Below are 22,428 nucleotides of genomic sequence, written 5' to 3'. Positions count from 1 at the left end.
ATCCCATTCAGCAACATTATTGGAAATAACAACTAAGCAGTGGATCTTTTTGCTGCCACAGAGCTCCTGTATAACTGATCTTTATCACAAACTGTCCCCCATCCTTTGTCCATGCTACCCCTTGAACCATGTTTAGTGTTTTGAGATCTATGGATGAAAACTTTTATTCTACTTGAAATTCTTGAACCAGCCTGATCTCAACTTACTGTACTTGAAACTCCTACAGAACCAAACTTTTGTCCCAAAGCACTGTAGTACAGCATCATGTACAATTACCAACCCAGTCCTGAGCAGTGTAGTTTCCCTTATCATGAGAAATACCATCTCTTGTATTTCAAAGTGAAACTACACCCCAATTTGTATAGCTTTGCATTATGAATATTCACAGGGTAAGAATAACTGGTCACCCTGAATAACTTGTGACATCTCTTTCACCCCAACTACTCAATTACATTTGGCACTTCTGAGCCTACTGCTGAAGATGCTGTCTTGCTAAAGACTGATGTTATTTGTGACCCAGATGGTACAAGTGCCCCACGGAGCATATTCCTAACGCATTTTCCAAATTGCTCTAACAAGCATTAAAAAGGAGTTCCACAAAATATTTTGTTTTTAAGTAGAGTGAAATTGTCTTTTCGGCAAGGTGGCTGCCTACAGGAGTGGGTTCAGAAATACCAAGTTTAACAGAGAACTTGGGAACAAAGCTAAGTTACAAACAGATCATGAATGTGTGTCTGTGATCATTTATACTTAGGGCCCTACCAATTCACTGCCATGAAAAACGCATGATAGACTGTGAAATCTGGTCTCCTCCCGAAAATCTGGTCTTCTATGTGCTTTTACCCTATACTATACAGATTTCATGTGGGAGACCAGTGTTTCTCAAATTGAGGGTCCACACCCAAAAGGGAGTTGCAGGGGGTTCACAAGGTTATTTTAGGGGGGGTTACAATATTGCCACCCTCACTTCTGCGCTGCCTTCAGAACTGGGTGGCCAGAGAGTGGCAGCGGCTGACTGAGGGCCTGCCTCTGCAGGCAGCAGCGCAGAAGTGAGGGTGACAATATTATACCAGGCCACCCTTACTTCTGCACTGCTGCTGGTGGTGGCATGGCCGCTGCCTTCAGGGCCAGGCTCCCGGCCTGCAGCTGCTGCTCTCCAGCTGCCCAGCTCTGAAGACAGTGCTGCCGCCAGCAGCAGCGCAGAAGTAAGAATAGCAGTACCACAACCCCCTACAATAACCTTGCAAACTCCCGCCCCCCCCAACTCCTTTTTTGGGTCAGGACCCCTACAATTACAACACCATGAAATTTCTGATTTAAGTAGCTGAAATAATAAAATGTATGATTTTTAAAATCTTTTGACCGTGAAATTGACCAAGTTGGACTGTGAATTTTGTAGGACCCTATTCATACTGGTGGCCTGAGAAAAATGAATGTCTTCCTTTAAAGATTATCACACTGACAGGCTGGCTTCATAGCACATTTGTTTCATACTCATGTAAAATAAGGCTGGATAAAATAGACCAGTGAACAGAGTAACTGAAAATTTTAATCAGCAATAACGTCACTGAGGGCTTATAAATAGGTCTGAAAGAATTTTGACACACTTAATAGAATTTGTGTCCACATTCAACACTGTTTTAAGCACGTGTGCTAGGGAATCTAGAAGGGTAGCGTAGGAGGAGCATACATTTTAAATAAAGCTGTGCTCACCATGGTAATAAAAGTAAGTCAGGCCAGCTGTGGTACAAATCTATGGGAAAGAGACTGTTGGGCACAGTTCTACCAAAATTTGGCCTGACAACTGATTTTGGAACACAGACATACTGCTTTGTAGTGGTAGCATGGCCAGGGTGGGTACCTTGTGTAAGTCATCCTGGAAATAAAGACCGTATTTATGGGATGAATATTTCTGTGCAAGACATTGTGTCCTAGTGTGTGTGTGTGTCTAGTATTCATTGTTTTACTACAGAGGTGCCTAGAAATCCCAATCAAGATCAGGACACCATTGTGCTAGGTGCTGAACAATTTGAAGAGCTTATAAGAGAAACAGATAGGATAGACCAAGGATGAGAGAAAGGCAGCATTATCTCCATTTTCCAGATGGAGAACTGAGACACAGAGAGGATGAGAGGAAAGGAAATCTGTGGCTGAGCTGGCAAGTGAACCCAGATCTCTTAACTCCCAGTCCACCACCTTAACTACCAGAGCATCCTCCCTGTCCTAATGTCTTTTGGACAACAACGACAGAAACTGAAACTCTCCAAAATGATTATTTTTATTAAAAAGAAAAGGAGTACTTGTGGCACCTTAGAGACTAACCAATTTATTTGAGTATGAGCTTTCGTGAGCTACAGCTCACTCACGAAAGCTCATGCTCAAATAAACTGGTTAGTCTCTAAGGTGCCACAAGTACTCATTTTCTTTTTGCGAATACAGACTAACACGGCTGTTACTCTGAAACCTATTTTTATTAATAAAATCAAATTTTGGGCAACTCTATGGCTCTATAAATTGGAAAGAGAAGAGGATTCAGTTAGTCAAGAAAAGGTGGCAGGGGATTCAGTTTCTCCTATATGCGAAGGTGTTACATCAAAGTCCAGGAAGCCTAGAAAGAAAGAAAGGACCAGTGGATTGATATGGGAATAGAATCAGTGAGAAATGATTGAATAATTGGAGTCAGCAATCTCAATATCTAAAATTAAGTCTGAAATTAATAAATTATACAAAATACTACTCTTGTTTTATAAGCCCATTCATTCATAGAATCATATAGAATCATAGAATATTAGGGTTGGAAGAGACCTCAGGAGGTCATCTAGTCCAACCCCCCTTCTCAAAGCAGGACCAACACCAACTAAATCATCCCAGCCAGGGCTTTCCATTGTAGTAGCTGGTGGGATCTTTAAAGAAGTGTTGGACAGGCCAGAAAGAGTGGGATTCTTGGTTTCATAATAATGGGGGATGTATTTAAAAATACAGAGGTTTTGGACTGAAGTTTTTCCAGTTGACAGGAATTCCCCATTTGTAAGAACCTGCGGGGCTGGACCCGGCTCTGGGCTGCTACAACCTCTGCATCGCCACTGGAGGCTTAGGCTGGGCTCCCACAAGAGGACCCTGTGAGGTGGGTCTCGGCAGGAATTACCATCCAGCTGGATCTGAGTGGCAGCCCCTCAAAACCCACTGATTAGCCAGTAACAGTATTTAAACCAGGAAGCTACGAAGCAAGAGCTGTCTTAGCAACAACACAGGCTGCCTGCCTATCTCTGCTCCAGATCCTGCTTGCAATTGACCCTGGACTCTGGCTTCTGACCCTCGTTTGTCCTTGGCTTCACTCTTCAACTGCTGTCTGTAACCTGGCACCCAATCCCAATTTCCTGGTAACCTGACCCTGTCTGTCTCCTGACTCTCAGTTTGCCTTCTGGCCTGTCTTGGACTCTGACTTCTCGGTACCCGACCCTGCCTGCCTCCTGCCCGACCACTAGGTCTGACTGCCCTCGTCCCAGTCGTGACACCGTTGTTCCATTCCCAGAACTGGGAGTTTTTAACAGGAAAAATAAGGCCTCAGAAAGGATATACGTTATTAAAAGCTGTTATACTTGCCCTCAATACCCATTAATGATGATCCCCTTCTACTCTCTTTGCTGAAACAGTAAGTCAAGAATTGTGGTTTCATACAGAACAGTATGAATATGGAGGGGAAGCAGATGTTGATATCTGACAAGCTATAATAAGATTTACAAAAAATGGAAACTATGCCAGAACAGCTGTCTCTATATAGCACCCAGCCCTGATCCTGACTGGGATCTTCAGTCACTTCTGTAACACAAGCAGCAGCAACAGTAAAACTGGCTAAGCTGGCATCTACGCTACATCTTTTAATGGCTCAAACAAAATCTATTTAGGCATTTATATATTGTTCATCACCACGGTATCTGAAAGGCAAAACAGAATGTTAAGACTGTAACTGTATGTGTAACATTAGCCCTCTAAAACTTGAAGTACAACGTTTCTCTGAACTGATTAAGAAGTGGTTGGTATGTTAGTGACTAGACTGTTTACTTCAATACAAATTATACTAAACAAATGTTGCAAGCGACTAAAGCCGAAGCCAAAATATTTGGCTTTGTTTACTGTTCATCAGTAAAGCTGCAGAAAAAGATAGTTGCTGGAACTTCACACAAATACATACAACAGTCCATCTACTAATGAGGAAAAAGCTGAAAGGAGGAAAAAACAAACCTGACTGTCGCTCGTATTAGATATTTGCATACAGAGTCCATTTCCTGAAGCAATTTTATTTCCAGACACCCAACGCAGGAGTGATAAGAACTGAAAAAATGATTTTGTGGTCAAGCTAAAGAGGCCATAAGAGGAGTTACATGAAAGAGCCAAGGAATCCCAAACACAAGTGGAGTTCAATAGAAAGTATGGTAGTTAAGGAGACTCAATCCAGATACATTCCTGGTATGAACACTTACAAGCAAGCAGGAAAAGGAACAGAAGAGGTTTCCAAAAACTACAGGGCAAGTTCCACAGAGATGAGAGGTTCAACATGCACTTCTGCTCAATCATTTTATTTGGAAAGATGCTTCAACATGGACGAAGTTACAGAAGAACAGGGTTTTAGTAGAAAATAGCCTTTAAAATCCCATGTCATTATAAAGGACCATGAGAGCTTCCCAGGACAGTACATGACACAGAGGTCAAAATTCCAAGCAGATGGCAATTCACCGTCTTCCTATTAGTTTCCCAGGTAATGCAGCTACTACCTCAGCACCCTGCCTCAGTACGGTGAACCAAAGTAACGCTGCCTGGTCCCTCTCTATCACCACTGGTCACTGCTGCAGTCCCTAGCATACTGCCATCACACTCATGGAGCTCTCAATCTCAGATACACGGATCGTGGGTGCAGAAACAAACTTGGCTCACGAAACTGCGCACTGCTGAGAAAAATGCTGTCAAGGCTTTTAAGGCAGTAGGAATGCGAGGGAGAGATTGAGGGCAATTGTAACACAGATGAAAAGTCTAAAGGAAAGGCTTGAAAGTTCAGCTGAGAGGTAAAGAAATCAGCTACCAGAACAACCAGATCAGAGGTGGTTAATACAGAAAAAGGATAAAAACAATGGAGTACACTGGCAATCTTCTACAGATGTATTAATGATCCTACTGGAAAAGATGCAGAAAAAAGCTGAATACATGTTGCTGATTTTCCCCCCTCCTTTTTTCTAGGAACTTCATTGATTGATTAGATTACAAGTTCACCTTCAGTCAATGGTAAGTGGTTTCAGGGGTTTAATTTCTACAGAGTTTCACTTGCAGAGTTGTCTTATCTTTCACTGTTATCTTAAAAAGCAGGATAAGTTTTCTCATGCTGTAATGGATTGCACTTAAAAATACTCTTCGTGTGTAATACGACTAAAGAAAGAGAAGTATAATTTAAAATAGTGTTCTGAGTGTTTCTGATTCATGCAGCACCTCTATTCAAAATTTTGCAGGCCATATTCTGTCCTCTGTTCCATCTGTGCAACCCCTCTGTCTTCAACAGGGCAGACAGGTGGAACTAAAGACAGGATTTGGTGTGCTAATTAGAATTTAATGATGCCTAAGCCAAAATAAACCTAGTTCCTTCTCCTACTGTTGTAGTGATTCTAAAGGAGTATGAAACAGCAAAAATGTATGTCACTAAAACAAGTACTTGTGACTGAACACATACAAATTTGTGGAAGTAAATTCTTTATCCTCTGATTATTATAGCAAATTAATTTTCAGTTAACCAGATATTGAAGGATGCAAATATTAAATGCCTGAGCATTAATAAAAAATGAAATTTATGAAAATATTGTTAGCTCTTTTCAATGCAATATTGAGTTTTACAATATTAAAACCAATCAAGGATGCTTTTAAAAAATAAAATAGAAAAATGTAGCCTTATAATGAAACATTTAAAACAAACTGGTGTCTCATGATGGAGAGTGTTACTGCTCTGCAGAGAGACAGAGCTCAGAAAGTCTCAGTCACATAGACCTATCAGGGTTACCTGATTTAAAACAGTATTGTAATGGTCAAAGCATGGGACGCATCTCCAAATCACCTATTTTAATCAGAGGTATTGCATTAGTGTGCAAAACATATCCATTTCCTTACATGAGTCTTTATAGGAGGTGAAATGTGAACATGACATCTGTAGGGATAATTCACAAAAGTAAAGGCAAATTATCTCTTCTAAACAGATTAGGCAAGATGACTACACAATAAAAGTGACTTTGAAAGGCCTACTACAAGCTAGTTATAATGTTCTGAATTCTCTCTTTTCAATTTAGTTACAGACAACATGATGGTCTACGTTCTCCCATCAGACCTCTGTTTCACCTCTGGAAGCAACACCACGGCAAATGAAAAGAAATGAATATTTCAGGAAGTTTGATAAAACTTAATACTTTATCACCACATAAAACAGGTTGACTATTAAATATATAAAAATTATGTTTAATGTTATGGTTAAAAGAGAATCAAGGCAAAGGAAATTCAAATGTCATGACACATCAGCCTCAACTTTGAATTTCCTGGAATTTGTCTGTCAAGTTTATTATTTAAACACAGTGTTTTTTTTTAATAAATGTTTAATATACATATTTATAAAATGGCTTAAATTAAGGCATCATCCAGATGGCTGAAGTGTCCGATACAAGCATCTCTGTCACTCTGCATGACTAAAAACTGGTTCAGCTTACCCTCAGCAAAGACAATACTGCCCATAAAGGAGAAGAGGAAATAAAATAGGTAAAATCTCTTTAGTACTGTTCAAAACACTTTGCATTCAGTTAATCTGAAAACCAAATCTGAACACACTACAGACTTTCGGACTCAGAAAACCTTTCAAGAAACTCACCATCATTTCAGCCAGAGTTGAGTCAATTTGGCAGACAGAGCCCAGTTAAGGTCATCAAGGCTTAGGCAGAAGATGGTAAACTTCTGAACCCATAGTGTAGTTTTACAGAAAGCCTCTAATATTCTGGAAAATGAATATTGTCCACTTAACATGAAACAGTAGAGAGAAAGTGGTTACAGACTAAAAGACACAGCATAAACTTTCAGAAGGCCTACTCAACGGAAGAAAAACAGAAACAGAATTATCATGAACAGCTGCCAACTGAAAACCTTTCAAAACTTGATCCAAAAGGCCAACTGGAGCTTAATATTAATGCATTTCTTAGGGTCTATTGAGACTATACTCTTGAAAGTGTCACACTATATGTCTTGCAATAATTTTTCTTTCAGAAGAACTGTATTTATTGAGTGGCAGAGTTGAGTTGAAGATTATATTCTATTTCCAGGATATTAACAGGATCCTGAAAACCTTGTTATTTGCATTTAAAATGCAAGGTTTTTTTGAATGAGTTGGAATGTTTATAATTAAATAAAGAATGTGAATGTCTTAGAAATAAATCAAATGGCTCTGATCAGTAAATTCTCAAACAGAATATATTCTGCATAATATTTATAATGAACAAAAGTTAATCTGACTACTTTGCCCCTCTGCATGTGCAACACAGGTGTGCAAAGAAATGAGTCAGGTTACACAAGAGATGCCCACATTTTGGATACTGAAAAGCTGCATCGGCAATTTATGAAGTGCAGTTGCGCCTAATCTGGTTAAAGCTGAATAGACTGTAGTCTCCCTAAACTTCACTGTGGAGATGCAGCTCTCCCGTTGCATGGTAGGGCATCTATTCTGCAGTTCTAGCACAAATGAAGGTGGCTATAGCCTCATTCTAAAACTTTGCAGGTCACACTTTGAACACTCCTAGGACAAAAACAACCTGTGGCAGCTGACCAGTTATGAAGAGGTTGCAAACCACGAACAGCTGCACCACATGCTCTCCTTTGAAGAGAACTTCAGACTTTTCTTCAGCAATAGGTCAAGTCTACACTACAAAGTTTTCTCAGCATAGCTATGTTGGCCAAGGGTGTGAACCCCGTCCCTGCAGTTGACACCACTATAAACCCCAAGTGTAGATGCAGCTATGACAACAGAAGAATGCTTCTGTCGGCATAACTAACATAGTTTGGGGAGGTGGTGTTACTATGCCAACAGAAAAAACCCTTCTGTGGGCATATGCTGCATTTACACTAGCAGTTTTTGTTCACATAGCCATACAGGTATAGCAATACTAGTAAAATATTTGTAAGGTTGACAAACCCACAGAAATCAAAGCTATATTCATAAAGATAATAGAAAAGGAGGACTTGTGGCACCTTAGAGACTAACCAATTTATTTGAGCATGAGCTTTCGTGAGCTACAGCTCACTTCATCGGATGCATACCGTGGAAACTGCAGAAGACATTATATACACACAGAGACCATGAAACAATACCTCCTCCCACCCCACTGTCCTGCTGGTAATAGCTTATCTAAAGTGATCATCAAGTTGGGCCATTTCCAGCACAAATCCAGGTTTTCTCACCCTCCGCCCCCCCAAACACAAACTCACTCTCCTGCTGGTAATAGCCCATCCAAAGTGACCACTCTCTTTAAAATGTGTATGATAACCTGGATTTGTGCTGGAAATGGCCCACGTTGATTATCATACACATTTTAAAGAGAGTGGTCACTTTGGATGGGCTATTACCAGCAGGAGAGTGAGTTTGTGTGTGTGTGTGGGGGGGGGGGGGCGCGGAGGGTGAGAAAACCTGGATTTGTGCTGGAAATGGCCCAACTTGATGATCACTTTAGATAAGCTATTACCAGCAGGACAGTGGGGTGGGAGGAGGTATTGTTTCATGGTCTCTGTGTATATAAAGTCTGCTGCAGTTTCCACAGTATGCATCCGATGAAGTGAGCTGTAGCTCACGAAAGCTCATGCTCAAATAAATTGGTTAGTCTCTAAGGTGCCACAAGTACTCCTTTTCTTTTTGCGAATACAGACTAACACGGCTGTTACTCTGAAACCTATAAAAATAATAGTAAGTAGAGATTCAAAGAAACCAGCTGAACTTCCTATATCAAAGTCAGTCCTTAAAGTCTCCTGCATACCATTCTGCCTGACCACTAAATTGTGCAGAATGTTACTATTTATGATCCGATTTATCTGGTAAATAAGGATGTGGGGTGCTTTTAAAAACAAAACAAAACAGCAAAGACACTTCCAGTAAGCTTGTCTACTGTGTATTATTCTGCAAGGTCCACTCAGTGAACATTTTATTTCAAAGACAGCCCCTAGAATTCATAGGAGTGCTTACAGTGCTTACTGGAGATCCATGCATCTTGCCTTTTAATTTAGAATATCATCCAACCCAGGCACCTGGAAGTGGAAAAAAAAATGTTGAGGAAAGAGATGCATTTAATGCACCATGGTAAAACAAATCTTTTCAGAAGGCTGGTAATTTAACCAGTTCTCAACATTTCTTGAGTGTCAATTTATACTAAACCATTCACTTGCATCAATGCCTTTTACAAGCAGAAATTTAAAAGTATTAAGGAGGGAAAATCTACAAAACTACAGTATTTCTCCCTGCTTAGCATTGTAGCAGACTTGTCCAATGCTTTTCCTCCACATTAATCTATGCTATACTAAAGCAGCACAACAGCCACACAAGCCCAGAGTACTGTATAAATAAAAATTCTTAATATTACCCTAGTATAATGAAATAGGAAAGGTAAAAGGCATCCAACTAATAAAATGATCACTGAAATTCATACATCAGAATTTTTGTAAAGCACCATATTTCAGAAAGCTGTTTGAAATGTATAGCTGTATCTGAAGTCAAAGGCAGAATATCCTTGCATTTGATGATCAGATTCCCAGTGAGGTTCCTCAATGAATGTGAACACTACTGAACCAGTCTACATACTGGTTTTATGTGGGAAAGTTTGGAGATGGGGAGAGGGGAAAAAAGATTTCCTATTTCATCATCTAATCCAGCTGGTTCTTTTCTACTCTTAGGCTCTTGCTTTCAGGGTCATCCTTGTTCTGACTGGTTTGTTGTTCTATTTGTGGGATGGAAATTTGTGGCTGTTCTGCTTGCATGCTGGGATTGGTCAGCTCCTTGGTATTCAAGTTAGGCAGCTCCTCTGTACACAGGGAGGGGTTATTTTGATCATCTGCATGAAGCGTGGGGTTGGTCATTTGTTGTTCTGCTTCTTGTTGAGATGCTGGTGCATTCATCTCTTTGGGGGGGTTCGGGAAGCTGACAGGAGCCAGCACCAAGGGAGGATGAGGTAGGTCTTTCTGTAAAAAAATAAAAAAAAAAAAAAATTTTTAGGATGATATGAAGTGAGTAACAAGAGCCACTATTGTTATTAGGGGCAACTTAAATAATAATTTCTCAAAACATGCTAGTTTTTACAGGAGACCAATCATTATACTGAATGGCCAACAGCAATTACAGCAATGACCTTTTGGTGAAGGAATTCAAAAATATGAACTGAAGCACACTGAAAGGAGAAGGATTACTTGCTCCGCAACTGCAGTTAATTCAAATCATCCCTAATGGTTGAAAGATATGCACATCTATTCTCTGGACAGGTCCCACTGAGTAACAAACAGTGGGAGAATGCTCTCTGCAGGAATCTAATGAAATGCTTAAAGCCTATAGGCTCATTATCTCCGACGGATATGGGAAGCACACTCAGCTCTCTTCCTGTTTACCTGCCATGGTGACAATTGCTTCCCATCCTCACTAATAATAAATAACAGCTGGCACTTTTCTGGCACAGTTCACCGGATCTCAAAGTATTTTAATATTAATTAAGCTTCACAATTCCCCTAAGATATTTTATTCTCATTTTACAGTTGAGAAACTGCGGTATAAGAAATGTTAAGTGATAACCCAAGTTCACAAAGTACCGAGATGAGAAATTAGACCCCGGCCACAAGTTCTACCCATTAGGTCCTATCTCTAACTTTTCCTTTCTACTGGAGAGTAATCAAATTCAACACAGATAATGTCCCAAACATCTGGATAGCAGTAGCCATTTGTTTTAGTTCCTTTACCAGTGATTTGCTCTGGTCTTCCCCATGATCAGGTGTCTCTAACAGACTACCTGTAAGATGGTCTATTGGTTTTTCCACTATGTTTCATTTTTTCCATTTGCATCATGAGGGCTCAAGTCTAGTTCCTGTAGCAAAAAGAAAAGGAGTACTTGTGGCACCTTAGAGACTAACCAATTTATTTGAGCATAAAATTGGTTAGTCTCTAAGGTGCCACAAGTCCTCCTTTTCTTTTTGTGAATACAGACTAACACGGCTGCTACTCTGAAACCTGTTCCTGTAGCATGCTCTCTTAAATAGAAAGTGACCTCTCCTCCTTTCGGCTCGTCTATCACTTCTATATATGCTATTCCTATCTGAATTGCCATTTGACTTGTATATTTAATTCCAACAAGCTTCTTCAAACTTAAAGGTCAAGCTTCCTATGCATTATCAACTCAAACTCAACCTGCTGCTTAGCTTTGTGCCTGGCATTTGTGTAGACCAGAGATGGGCAAAACCCACTCTATAGCTATCATTAACCTCAATCTAGAAAATACAGATTCTAACAAACCATCTTCATCTGAACACCCATGTTGCACTGATTTGGGCTGCACCTCTTTTTAAGGATGTTAGCGACAGCTTTCTTTTACACAAATCAGCTGCAGTTTTGTTCCCAACAAGTTTCCAATGTGGCCTTCAGCTATGAAAAGTTTGGCTATCAATGGGATATAGATACTAAATACAAATTGTGGGTATCAGCAGGATTTAAACAAAGGAAGACACCCTTTTTCATTCCACAATGAACTGCCTTCAGAATAAGCTTACTATATTTTAGAAAAAAAAAAAAACAGAGACTTTTGTAGAAACATTCTGGGGCCATGAAAATAATCAAGGACTACAGTGTTTGTTTTGTAAAGTGTGCTGGTGTTATTACTGCCAGCTTCTGACCCAATAGTTGCATAATTCTCCGAGGGGAGGATTTTTCATAGTAACTTAGTGTTCTAAGTGAGGCCTGGGTGTACACACTTCAAAACGTTGCCAATATAACTATGTCAGCTGGGTATATGAAAAAAATCACAACCCTAAGTGACATAGCTATGCTGGCAAACACCCAAGTGTAGACATAGTGATACAGATAGCTCAGTTCAGTCAGGGAACTGGCATAAGCTATATCAGCAAAAGAACTCCTGTTAGTATAAGCAACGTCTCCACTAGGTGGGCTTGCCAGTATAGTTAGGCTGATATAATTATATTGGCAAACCCTTTGTAGTACAGACAAGGCCCGAGTTCATCATGAAACACTTATCAATTGACTAACATTCACTCCGAGCAAAAGAACTGCTTTGATACTGGACTTTTCTCTTCACTCCGAATACTGTTTATCACACTGAACTCTCATTCCACTGTACAGTGTTTCCTGGTGAACACGCAATAAGTTATACGCTGTACGGCAATACACTTTGAACAAAAAAAAAATAGTTCTAAAAACCAAACATAACAAATACACAAGTGTTTTGACTTAAGTGAAAAACCAGGACGTTTCAGGGCTCCTGAAAGAAGCTTGTGGGACACCCTATGAAAAATCTAGTCTCTTTATGCAGGATCTTGAATTGATTTTCTGCATCTTTACCCTTATATTAAATATCTGTTCAGTGAATTATCCCTTACCTCCTTTTGTTAACCTGCAAAAAGATCCTTACAATTCTTCATATTCATGGAAGTTACTTGATGAAGTTATAATTAATAAAACTTACAATAAAGCTGTTTGTTACAACTACCAAGACTTACAGCAGGATCAGGGTGGATCGATAGGGACTAATCTACTTTATCCTGGTCTGTTTTAGTGGCTACAAACATTAAAGCAGAAAATCCCAAGGCTCATGTTATGCAATTGCTAAAGCCTGTAAAAGACTCTTTAGGACCAAAACATGAACATTTGTTTTGTTGGATAGTACTACAATATTTTACTCAACTTTAATGCTATTTAGGATTTATAATATTAGTATTTCTTGAAGACACTCATATCAAACTGGTATTCACCGCAAAGCCGCTGCCCGTCCAGAACATTGCAAGCTCCTTACGCCAAAGAGCCACAGCAAAGCTAGTGATAAGAGTACAGGGCACCAAGTAGAGCAGAGCTGGCTGACCCATCTGCATCAATGCCAAGGCTACAAAGGTCACCAGAAGGCCAATGCCATATGCTAAAAGGAGATAAAAATAGCAAAAGAAAATAATTCAGATACAGTTCTGGTCAAGAATGGCAGTACAATTATCTAGAAAAACTTTCTAATGATAGCTTCCTTCAGTTAGGAGTATGAACCTTCTTTTATAGTGTTTTGCAGTCTTCCCTAAATACCACCATTCTGTGTCCAACATTTGTTCAGGATTACTCTTTGCTAAACATGGAAAGATTATCTGCTAGACCAGGGGTGGGCAAACTATAGCTTGGGGGCTGCATCCGGTCCTTCAGAAGTTTTAATCCGGCCATTGAGCTCCCACTGAGAAGCAGGGTCAGGGGCTTGCCCCGCTCTGCGGCTCCCGGAAGCAGTGGCATGTCCCCACTCTGGCTCCTATGTGTAGGGGTGGCCTGGGGGCTCCGCACGCTGCCACTGCCCCAGGCGCTGCCCCCGTAGCTCCCATTGGCTGGAAACCGCAGCCAACAGGAGCTGCAGTGGTGGCACCTGCAGACGGGGCAGAGCGCAGAACTGCCTAGCCGCGCCTCCTCATAGGAGCTGGAGGGAGAACATGCAGCTGTTTCTGGGAGCTGCTTGAGGTAAACGCCACCCAGAGCCTACACCCCTGACTCCCTCTCACGCCCCAACCTCCTGCCCCAGCCCTGATCCCCCTCCCACTCTCCGAACCCCTCTGTCCCAGCTCAGAGCACCCTCCTGCCCTCCCAACCCCTCATCCCCAGCCCCACCCGAGAGTCCACACCCCCAGCCAGAGCCCTTACCCCCTCCAACGCCGCAACCCCCAGTTTCATGAGCATTCATGGCCTGCCATACAATTTCCATACCAAGTTGTGGCCCTAGGGCCTAAAAGTTTTCTCACCCCTGTGCTAGACTATGAGACATTGTCTCTCAGTGAAACAGGACAAAAAGAAGAGTGATCCAATTGTGCAGTATTTGTGGTACAATTAACTCAGTATCTAGAGCAATTTTACAAAGGCAAAATAAACCAATGAAACATTTTATTAAAGCACTTGAGTTTTAAAAAATAGCAAAAAAGGCCTTGTATTTAAACCATACAATATTTTAATGAAAACAAATAAATACTGCCTGACCACTATAAACAGCACTTCTTGTGATTTGGAAGTGCTTGGTTTTTCACTCACATTCTTGGGCATCACTGCAACATCATTAAACAAATACCTAGGTTGCATCACTGCAACATCATTAAACAAATACCAGGCCCTTTGTGGCCTCCTGCTGGAGGCCCTGCGATCCTACTACATCCTGGTCTAGGAAAGGAACAGTGAAGATGGGTCCTCCAAGCCTGCCTACAGAGACCTCACAGAAACAGTCAGTCAGAGCTCAGCAGGCTCAGATAAAAGGAGCTGGAGGACCTTAGCAGGACAGTTCCTAGCTAAGAGCAGAGGGGCAAGGAAGGATGCTCCTCTCTGGCCAAATGAGCTTGAGGAATCACCAGCGTTTGGTTCAGGCTGCGTTTGCTTAAGCTGTGAGAGAGAGGAGCTGAGAACTTTAACCTGAGGTTAGGTGGGGACGATAAAGGGGCTATGTGGGAAGAGGCCCAGGGAAGTAGCAGCATCAAACAGAAGTGAGTGCATATGTGTTAGGATATAGATATTCAGGCCTGTCTGCAAAGGCCTGTACTCTAAGAATTTAGGTGTATTCTTATCACTTGGCTAGTGATAGAGGTATAAAAGAAAGAATCAAAATCACTGTCTGCTGGTGTAAGGGCCTTCTCTTACTGTGACAGTTTGTGGCCCTGTTCTCAGGCTCAGGCCTTTGGCTAAGCAGCAGAGGCAGCCATAAGCTGGGAAGCGAACGGTCACATCCTCACATTCCAAACTAGTCACATTGAAATAAGGTGCTATTGGGCTGTTAGGCACTATCGGGGCAGGATTGTATTCCTATCACCTCCAGAGAAAGGGAAGTGCCTAGAAAATGTAAAAGGAAACTTAGTTTGATAGCATCCTGTCTGGCAAGAACTCACTTATCAATAGCTGGGATGTGAAATCCTCACTTCTGTATTGTTTTGTCATTATAGTTCCCACTTTGCTGTTGTTTGTCTGTATAATCTCTGTCTGGTTCTGTGATTGTTCCTGTCTGCTGTATAATTAATTTTGCTGGGTGTAAACTAATTGAAGTGGTGGGATATAATTGGTTACATAATCATGTTACAATATGTTAGGATTGGTTAGTTAAATTTCAGGAAAATGATTGGTTAAGGTATAGCTAAGCAGAACTCAAGTTTTACTATATAATCTGTAGTCAATGAGGAAGTGACGGGGTGTGGGTGGGTGTGTGAGATGGGAATGGGGGTAAGAAAATTGGAATCATGTTTTGCTAAAGGGGGAGATGGGAACAGGGAATGGGAGTAAGGAAGTTGGAATCATGTTTGGCTAAGGGCAGGAATGGGAACAGGGACACAGGTGTAAGGCTTTGTGGTGTCAGAGCTGGGAAGGAGGATACTAAGGAAGGAAACTGGAATCATGCTTGCTGGAAGTTCACCCCAATAAACATCGAATTGTTTGCACCTTTGGACTTCGGGTATTGTTGCTCTCTGTTCATGCGAGAAGGACCAGGGAAGTAAGTGGGTGAAGGAATAAGCCCCCTAACAATATGGCCTCTGTTTATAGAGTCCCTGGATTGGAACACAGCATAGTGGGCATGCCTGGATTCCCCCAACCGATCACCTGCTAAGTGATGAAAACCCCAAGAAGGGGACAAAGCTTATTTGGAAGACTGAGGAAAGGACTGAATTTAAAGAGCCCAGAGCCGCTGAAGACCTTGGGGAGGGCAGATAGTTTTTGGACTTTTGCTACTCCAGAATGGCTTCGTTTTGACTGTGAGCGCCTGCTGAAGGGCCAAGTCACTGAAGACCCGCCAAGAGAGGTTCACAACCTACACAGGGTGCAAGGAGTGGGAAAAGGTCTACAGCACCACACACAACAGTAGAAGGTGCTCAAGGGGTGAATGCCCCCCATTAGAATGTTACTACTCATTGAAACATTTATATATTTGCAGAAAATATTAATGAATACAAAAGACCTTTAAAAGCTTGCAAGGTGCAAGTTTGTGGGCTTATTTCTGGTGCAGGAAGATAAATAAAATATCCAGACAAAAAGCTTCAATCACCTAAAGTTAAGGTTATAAATGCTAATCTATAACTTAAAGCAGCCATACAAAATTCTACCCATATGAGGCAAGTATTTTATTGTTGGGAGGCAATATATTGTTTATCCAGGTGTTATGACAAAGGGTATGCAAGTAAATTCCGTAGATAGGCTAGTACATTTTATGTCAATTTTGCAAGGCTGATTTAAGAGAATACCACAGCAAAATAATGTAGTCTTAGTCAAGAAATTCAAATTTAAAGATTACACTTAAACACCCCAAACCTGTGAATGGAAATGCAGAAGCAAGGTAGCTCAAATCATCTTAGGAGTCCCTTTGGAGATAGCAACTGTTGTAGGAATCCCTACAGTAGTTTTTCCTAAAGCGTTTTGGAGCCTTCAACTGGAAATAGCTTAAGCCCTTGATGGCTTAAGAATTTCCTTTAGGGAGTCTGCAGAGTTGGGAGTCTGAAAATAGGCTGCAGTCATCCTTAACTCCATCTAATAGGATTTGTAGATTTTACAAACTCCATATACTTCATATAGAATCATACAAATCTAGGGCTGGAAGGGACCTTGGGAAGTCATCAAGTCAAGCCCCCTGCTTTGTGGCAGGACCAAGCAGACCTAGGTCACCCCAGGCAGGTGTTTGTCCAACTTTTTTTTAAAAGCTTCCAATGATGGGGACTCCACAATCTCCCTTGGAAGCCTCTTCCAGAACTTAACTATCCTTATAGTTAAAAAGTTTCCCGCAATATCTAACCTAAATTTCCTTTGCTGCAAATTAAGCCCATTACTTCATGTCCTACCTTCAGTGGAAATGGAGAACAATTGATCACTGTCCTCTTTATAATAGCCCTTAACATATTGGAAGACTTATCAGGTCCCCCCATAGTCTTCTTTTCTCAAGACTAAACAAGCCCAGTTTTTTAACCTTTCTTCACAGGTCAGGTATTCTAAACCTTTTATAATTTTTGTTGCTCTCCTCTGGACTCTTTCCAATTTGTCCACAACTTTCCTAAATTGTGGTGCCCAGAACTAGACACAGTACTCCAACTGGGATCTCACCAGTGATGAGTACAGTGGGACAATTACCTCCTGTGTCTTATATACAACACTCCTGTTAATACACCCCAGAATCATATTAACCTTTTTTACAGCTGGATCACACTGATGACTGATATTCAGTTTGTGGTCCACTATAACCTCCAGATCCTTTTCAGCAGTACTACCACCTAGACAGTTATTCCCCATTCTGTAGTTGTGCATTTGATTTTTCCTTCCTAAGTGAAGGACTTTGCACTTGTCTTTACTGAATTTCATCATGTTGAATTCAGACCAATTCTCCAATTTGTCAAGATTTTGAATCTTAAAACTGTCCTCCAAAGTGCTTGCAACACCTCCCAGCTCGGTGTAATCTGCAGATTTTATAAGCACTCTCTTTACTCCATTATCCAAGCCATTAATGAAACTATTGAATAGCACTGCACCCAGGTCCAATCCCTGCGGGACCCCACTAGATGTGCCCTCCCAATTTGCCAGCAAACTATTAATAACTACTCTTTCAACCATTGTGCACCCACCTTATAGTAATTTCATGTAAAGAGTATGCTTCTGAGAATGTCATGCGGAACTGTATCAAAATTATAAAATCAAGGTATATCACTACTGCTTCCCCCCTATCCACTAGGTCAGTAATCTTATCAAAGAAGGAAATTAAGTTGGTTTGGCATGATTTGTTCTTGACAAATCTATGCTGACCATTCCTTATAACACCTATTATCCTCCAGATGCTTACAAACTGATTGTTTAATAATTTGCTCCAGTATCTTTCCAGGTGTTGAAGTCAGGCTGCCTGGTCTAGAATTCCACAATTCCTCTTTGGTCTCCTTTTAAAAGATAGATACGATGTTTGCCCATCTCCAGTCTTCTGGAACTTCTCCTGTCCTCCAGGAGTACACAAAGTAATTGCTAACGGCTCCAAAACTGCTTCAGCTCGTTCCTTAAGTACCACAGGATGAATTTCATCAGGCTCTGCTGACACAGAATCATAGGACTGGAAGGGACCTTGAGAGGTCATCTAATCCAGTCCCCTGCACTCATGGCAGGACTAAGTATTATCTAGACTATCCCTGACAGGTGTTTGACCAACCTGCTCTTAAAAATCTCCAAGGATGGAGATTCTACAACCTCCCTAGGCACTTTATTCCAGTGCTTAACCACCCTGACAGTTATGAAGTTTTTCCTAATGTCCAACCTATACCTCCCTTGCTGCAGTTTAAGTCCCTTGCTTCTTGTCCTATCCTCAGCGGTTAAGAACAATTTTTCTCCTTCCTTCTTGTAACAACCTTTTATGTACTTGAAAACTATTATCATGTCTCCTCTCAGTCTTCTCTTTTCCAGACTAAACTAACCCAATTTTTTCTCTTCTCTGGACTTTCTCTAATTTGTTCACATCTGTCCTGAAATGTAGCGCCCAGAACTGGACAAATACTCCATTTGATGCCTAATCAGCATGGTGTAGAGCGGAATAATTACTTTTTGTGTCTTGCTTACAACACTCCCGCTAATACATCCCAGAATGATGTATTTTTTGCAACAGTGTTACACTGTTGTCTCATATTTAGCTTGTGGTCCACTATGACCCCTAAATCCTTTTCCGCAGTACTCCTTCCTAGGCAGTCATTTCCCATTTTGTATGTGTGCAACTGATTGTTCCTTCCTAAGTGGAGTACTTTGCATTTGTCCTTATTGAATTTCATCCTACTGACTTCAGACCATTTCTCCAGTTTGTCCAAATCATTTTGAATTATAATCCTATCCTCCAAAGACATAAATATATCTAATTTATCTAAATATTGTTTAACTTGTTCTTTCCCTATTTTGGTTTGCATTCCTTCCCCTGATTGTTAATATTAATTTTGTTGAGTATCTGGTCATCATGAACCTTTTTAGTGAAAACTGAAGCAAAATAAGCATTACACACCTCAGCTTTCTCAATGTCATCAGTTATTATTAGTGTTAGCTGAAATAGATATTTAGGTCAGAAGGGACCATTATGTTCATCTAGTCTGACCTCCTGCACAACGCAGGCCACAGAATTTCACCCACCACTCCTGCAAAAAATCTCTCACCTACGTCTGTGCTATTGAAGTCCTCAAATCGTAGTTTAAAGACCTCAAGGAGCAGAGAATCCTCCAGCAAGTGACCCGTGCCCCATGCTACAGAGGAAGGCGAAAAACCTCCAGGGCCTCTTCCAATCTGCCCTGGAGGAAAATTCCTTCCAGACCCCAAATATGGCGATCACCCCTGAGCATATGGGCAAGATTCATCAGCCAGATACTACAGAAAATTCTTTCCTGGGTAACTCAGATCCCACCCCATCTAATATCCCATCACAGCCATTGGGCCTATTTACCATGAATATTTAATTACCAAAACCATGTTATCCCATCATACCATCTCCTCCATAAACTTATCAAGTTTAATCTTAAAGCCAGATAGATCTTTTGCCCCCACTGCTTCCCTTGCAAGGCTGTTCCAAAACTTCACTCCTCTGATGGTTAGAAACCTTCGTCTAATTTCTAGTCTAAATTTCCTGGTGGTCCTGGTGGAAATGTACTAAATAAAGCCAAAAGTCAACCAACCCAACAGCCTCCCAAAAGTGTCAGACATCACTACTTACATGCAGGGCAAAATAAAAAAATTAGCTTTGAGGCAAAGTTTTATCAAATCAGGAGGTGGCAAAATCATTCACAACCTTTCCTGAAAGTGAACCCCCTAATTTTTCAGACTATCATTTTAAAATGCCTTATCTGTTTATCTCAAATTTGAAGAAACTTTTTTCCCCTCCATTAGCAGAGAACCACAAAGGATAAGTTGCAGCTCACTGGGTTAGTCAATCAACTCAGCAGGTCTACACTACTGCTTAAGTCGATCTAACTTATGTCACTCGGGGTGTGAAAAAGACACCCCCCCGAGCGATGCAAGTTACAGCGACTTAAGTGCTGTCCACACGGACATAGCTTCTGTCTCTCATGGAGGTGGTGTAATTCTGCTGATGGGAAAGTGCTTTCCTGTTGGCACAGAGTGTCTTTACAAGATGCGCTATAGCACTGATGTAGAGCTTCTAGTGTAGACCTGCCCTCAGTGTTATAAAAAAAAATCAGACTTTTAAAAGAAAGCTAGTAGTATCTATGAAGACACTACCGTCTCTACAATTTAATTTAACTTAACAGAGGTCACTTACAGATTTTTTTTGCAGACACAGTTTAAGACTGAAGTCAAGAGGACAAGCACTAAACTTGAATTCTCTCATGTAATAAATGCAATTTGAAAGGTTCACTAACAAGCAAATTACAATGATAACAAAGAATAAATGTATCCCAAGCATACATAAAACCACTGTAATTCAACCAAAGGGTTCTGGTGAAGGTGTAAATCATAACAAAGAACTTACTTTCTAGTTTGGACAGGCAAAGCAGCTCAGACATGCGTTATGCTAGGTGAGCTAGGGTTCGAAGGTCCAACCTCAAACGTAGTACAGTTTTTATTTATTTATTTTAAACCGCTTCACTGCTTGATTGTTGAAAGCAAGATAAGAGTTGAAAAGCAAGCTATGTAATATGAGAGCTTTGGCTTTGCTTTGCCCTAGCTGCTGTGTAGAAATACCAGGGTCATACATACCTATAGTGCAGGCTACAAAATAGACTCTGGAGGATTGCACCTGAATATCAAATCTATGGCAGTAGGCTACCAGTAAGCCTGGGGAAGTAAAGAAAAGTTAAGCAGTTTTTAAACACATACATACTAATTTTAAGATGCACAGAACATAGTGCCCTATCTAGGTGCTTATAAGATGGCCCACCACCGTGCTAGATTTCCTGCCTAATAAGCTGTGCCCTACCATCCTGATATGATTCACAAGAGTGCACAACTCATAGAACAGAAGATATGCACTTCTACTGTATTGGCTTACATTAACTATTGAATCAGAAACTTGACATCAGTAAGTAAACACCATTCCAGTAAACAACAGACAGTCCATATGCAATGTAAATAACTGCATACAAGCAGCATTAACAGTGACAGCAACCATAACTTGTGCCCTTTACATTCGTGTAGATTTCTATATTAGTGCATAGAGTGGTAATTTATGGCTTATATCTGTGTCCTTAAAGGACAGTTCAAGATCTGGGCCATATTACCATACAGAGCAGCCCAAATTATCAACAACTCCAATTTTTTTCAGTCCGAAGTGAGCAGACTTGACAGCGTCTCCAATGAATAATCAGAATACTGGATAGCAGAGTTCATATTGTGCATATGAAATTTTCCTCATTAATGCTCATATCCATTGGACCAGCTTCTATTGGTGAAAGAGACAAGCTTTCGAGATTACACAGAGCTCTTCTTCAAGAGGTCCCGGGGTTCTCAAGTAGAGCTCTGTGCAAGCTCAAAACTTGTCTCTCTCACCAACAGAAGTTGGTCCAAAAAAAAGATTATCTCCACCACATACCTATTGTACTAATTTTCTTGAAACTCAGCTTACTACTTAGATCCCAGCAAGATCATCAGACAAGCCAATTGTGACATTACTATCTTCTCTCACTGTTTATCTGTGTGCAAAATTTCTTACAGGACTATACTAAACTTAAAAAAATGTATACATGATTCAAAAACGAGTGTATCAATTTTGGTGAAATGGAAAAAAAAACAAAAACCCTACAATTTTGAATTAAGACCAGCATAAATTTCAGGCCAATGATACTTAAAGGCAACAAATGTAAAACTCTAAGAGGATTTAAAAAAAAAATACACAGTACACAATTACCCTGTGTGTTGGATCATATTAAAGAAGTTCTGTATTAAAATCACAAATGAGTTTGATTCCCCATAGTTCAAATTCCAGGGTATTACTAATGAAGAGGTCTCTTGGTTTTTGGTGCTGTTTCTCTCCCTCTATGTGTGAAACTTGCAAGCTGCTAATTGTGTTAGTACATTCTAAGACAGAGTCTGTTCTCAAAGCAATTCACAGAGAGAGAGACTCAAAGCAATACTCTAACAACAGAAACAGCACCCAGAGACTCCCCGCCCTTTTGTTGTATTAACAATTGTGATTAAAATAGAGATAGAGGATGTATGTGGATGGA

General features: G+C 40.7%; 1 protein-coding gene across 5 annotated transcripts in view; it reads right to left on the bottom strand.

Moving 5' to 3' along the window:
• The window catches only part of SPPL2B (signal peptide peptidase like 2B), a 97,178-nt gene that overhangs the window by 8,510 nt on the left and 66,240 nt on the right, over window positions 1–22,428 (bottom strand). For 3 of the 5 annotated variants that reach the window (XM_084614308.1, XM_084614310.1, XM_084614309.1), the window contains 3 exons: window positions 20,963–21,040; window positions 13,018–13,178; window positions 9,172–10,233 (listed from right to left, as the gene is read on the bottom strand). In XM_084614308.1, coding sequence (XP_084470434.1) covers window positions 9,919–10,233; window positions 13,018–13,178; window positions 20,963–21,040 — 554 coding nt within the window. In that variant the 3' untranslated portion in view covers window positions 9,172–9,918. Of the gene's footprint in view, window positions 1–9,171; window positions 10,234–12,950; window positions 13,179–20,962; window positions 21,041–22,428 lie in introns of those variants that run through there. The other 2 variants (XR_014709589.1, XM_084614311.1) reach the window with 2 other exon arrangements.

Source organism: Lepidochelys olivacea (assembly GCF_965140295.1).
Source record: "Lepidochelys olivacea isolate rLepOli2 genome assembly, chromosome: 25".
NCBI classification, from domain to species: domain Eukaryota; kingdom Metazoa; phylum Chordata; order Testudines; family Cheloniidae; genus Lepidochelys; species Lepidochelys olivacea.
This window is presented reverse-complemented; position numbering and strand designations above follow the sequence as displayed.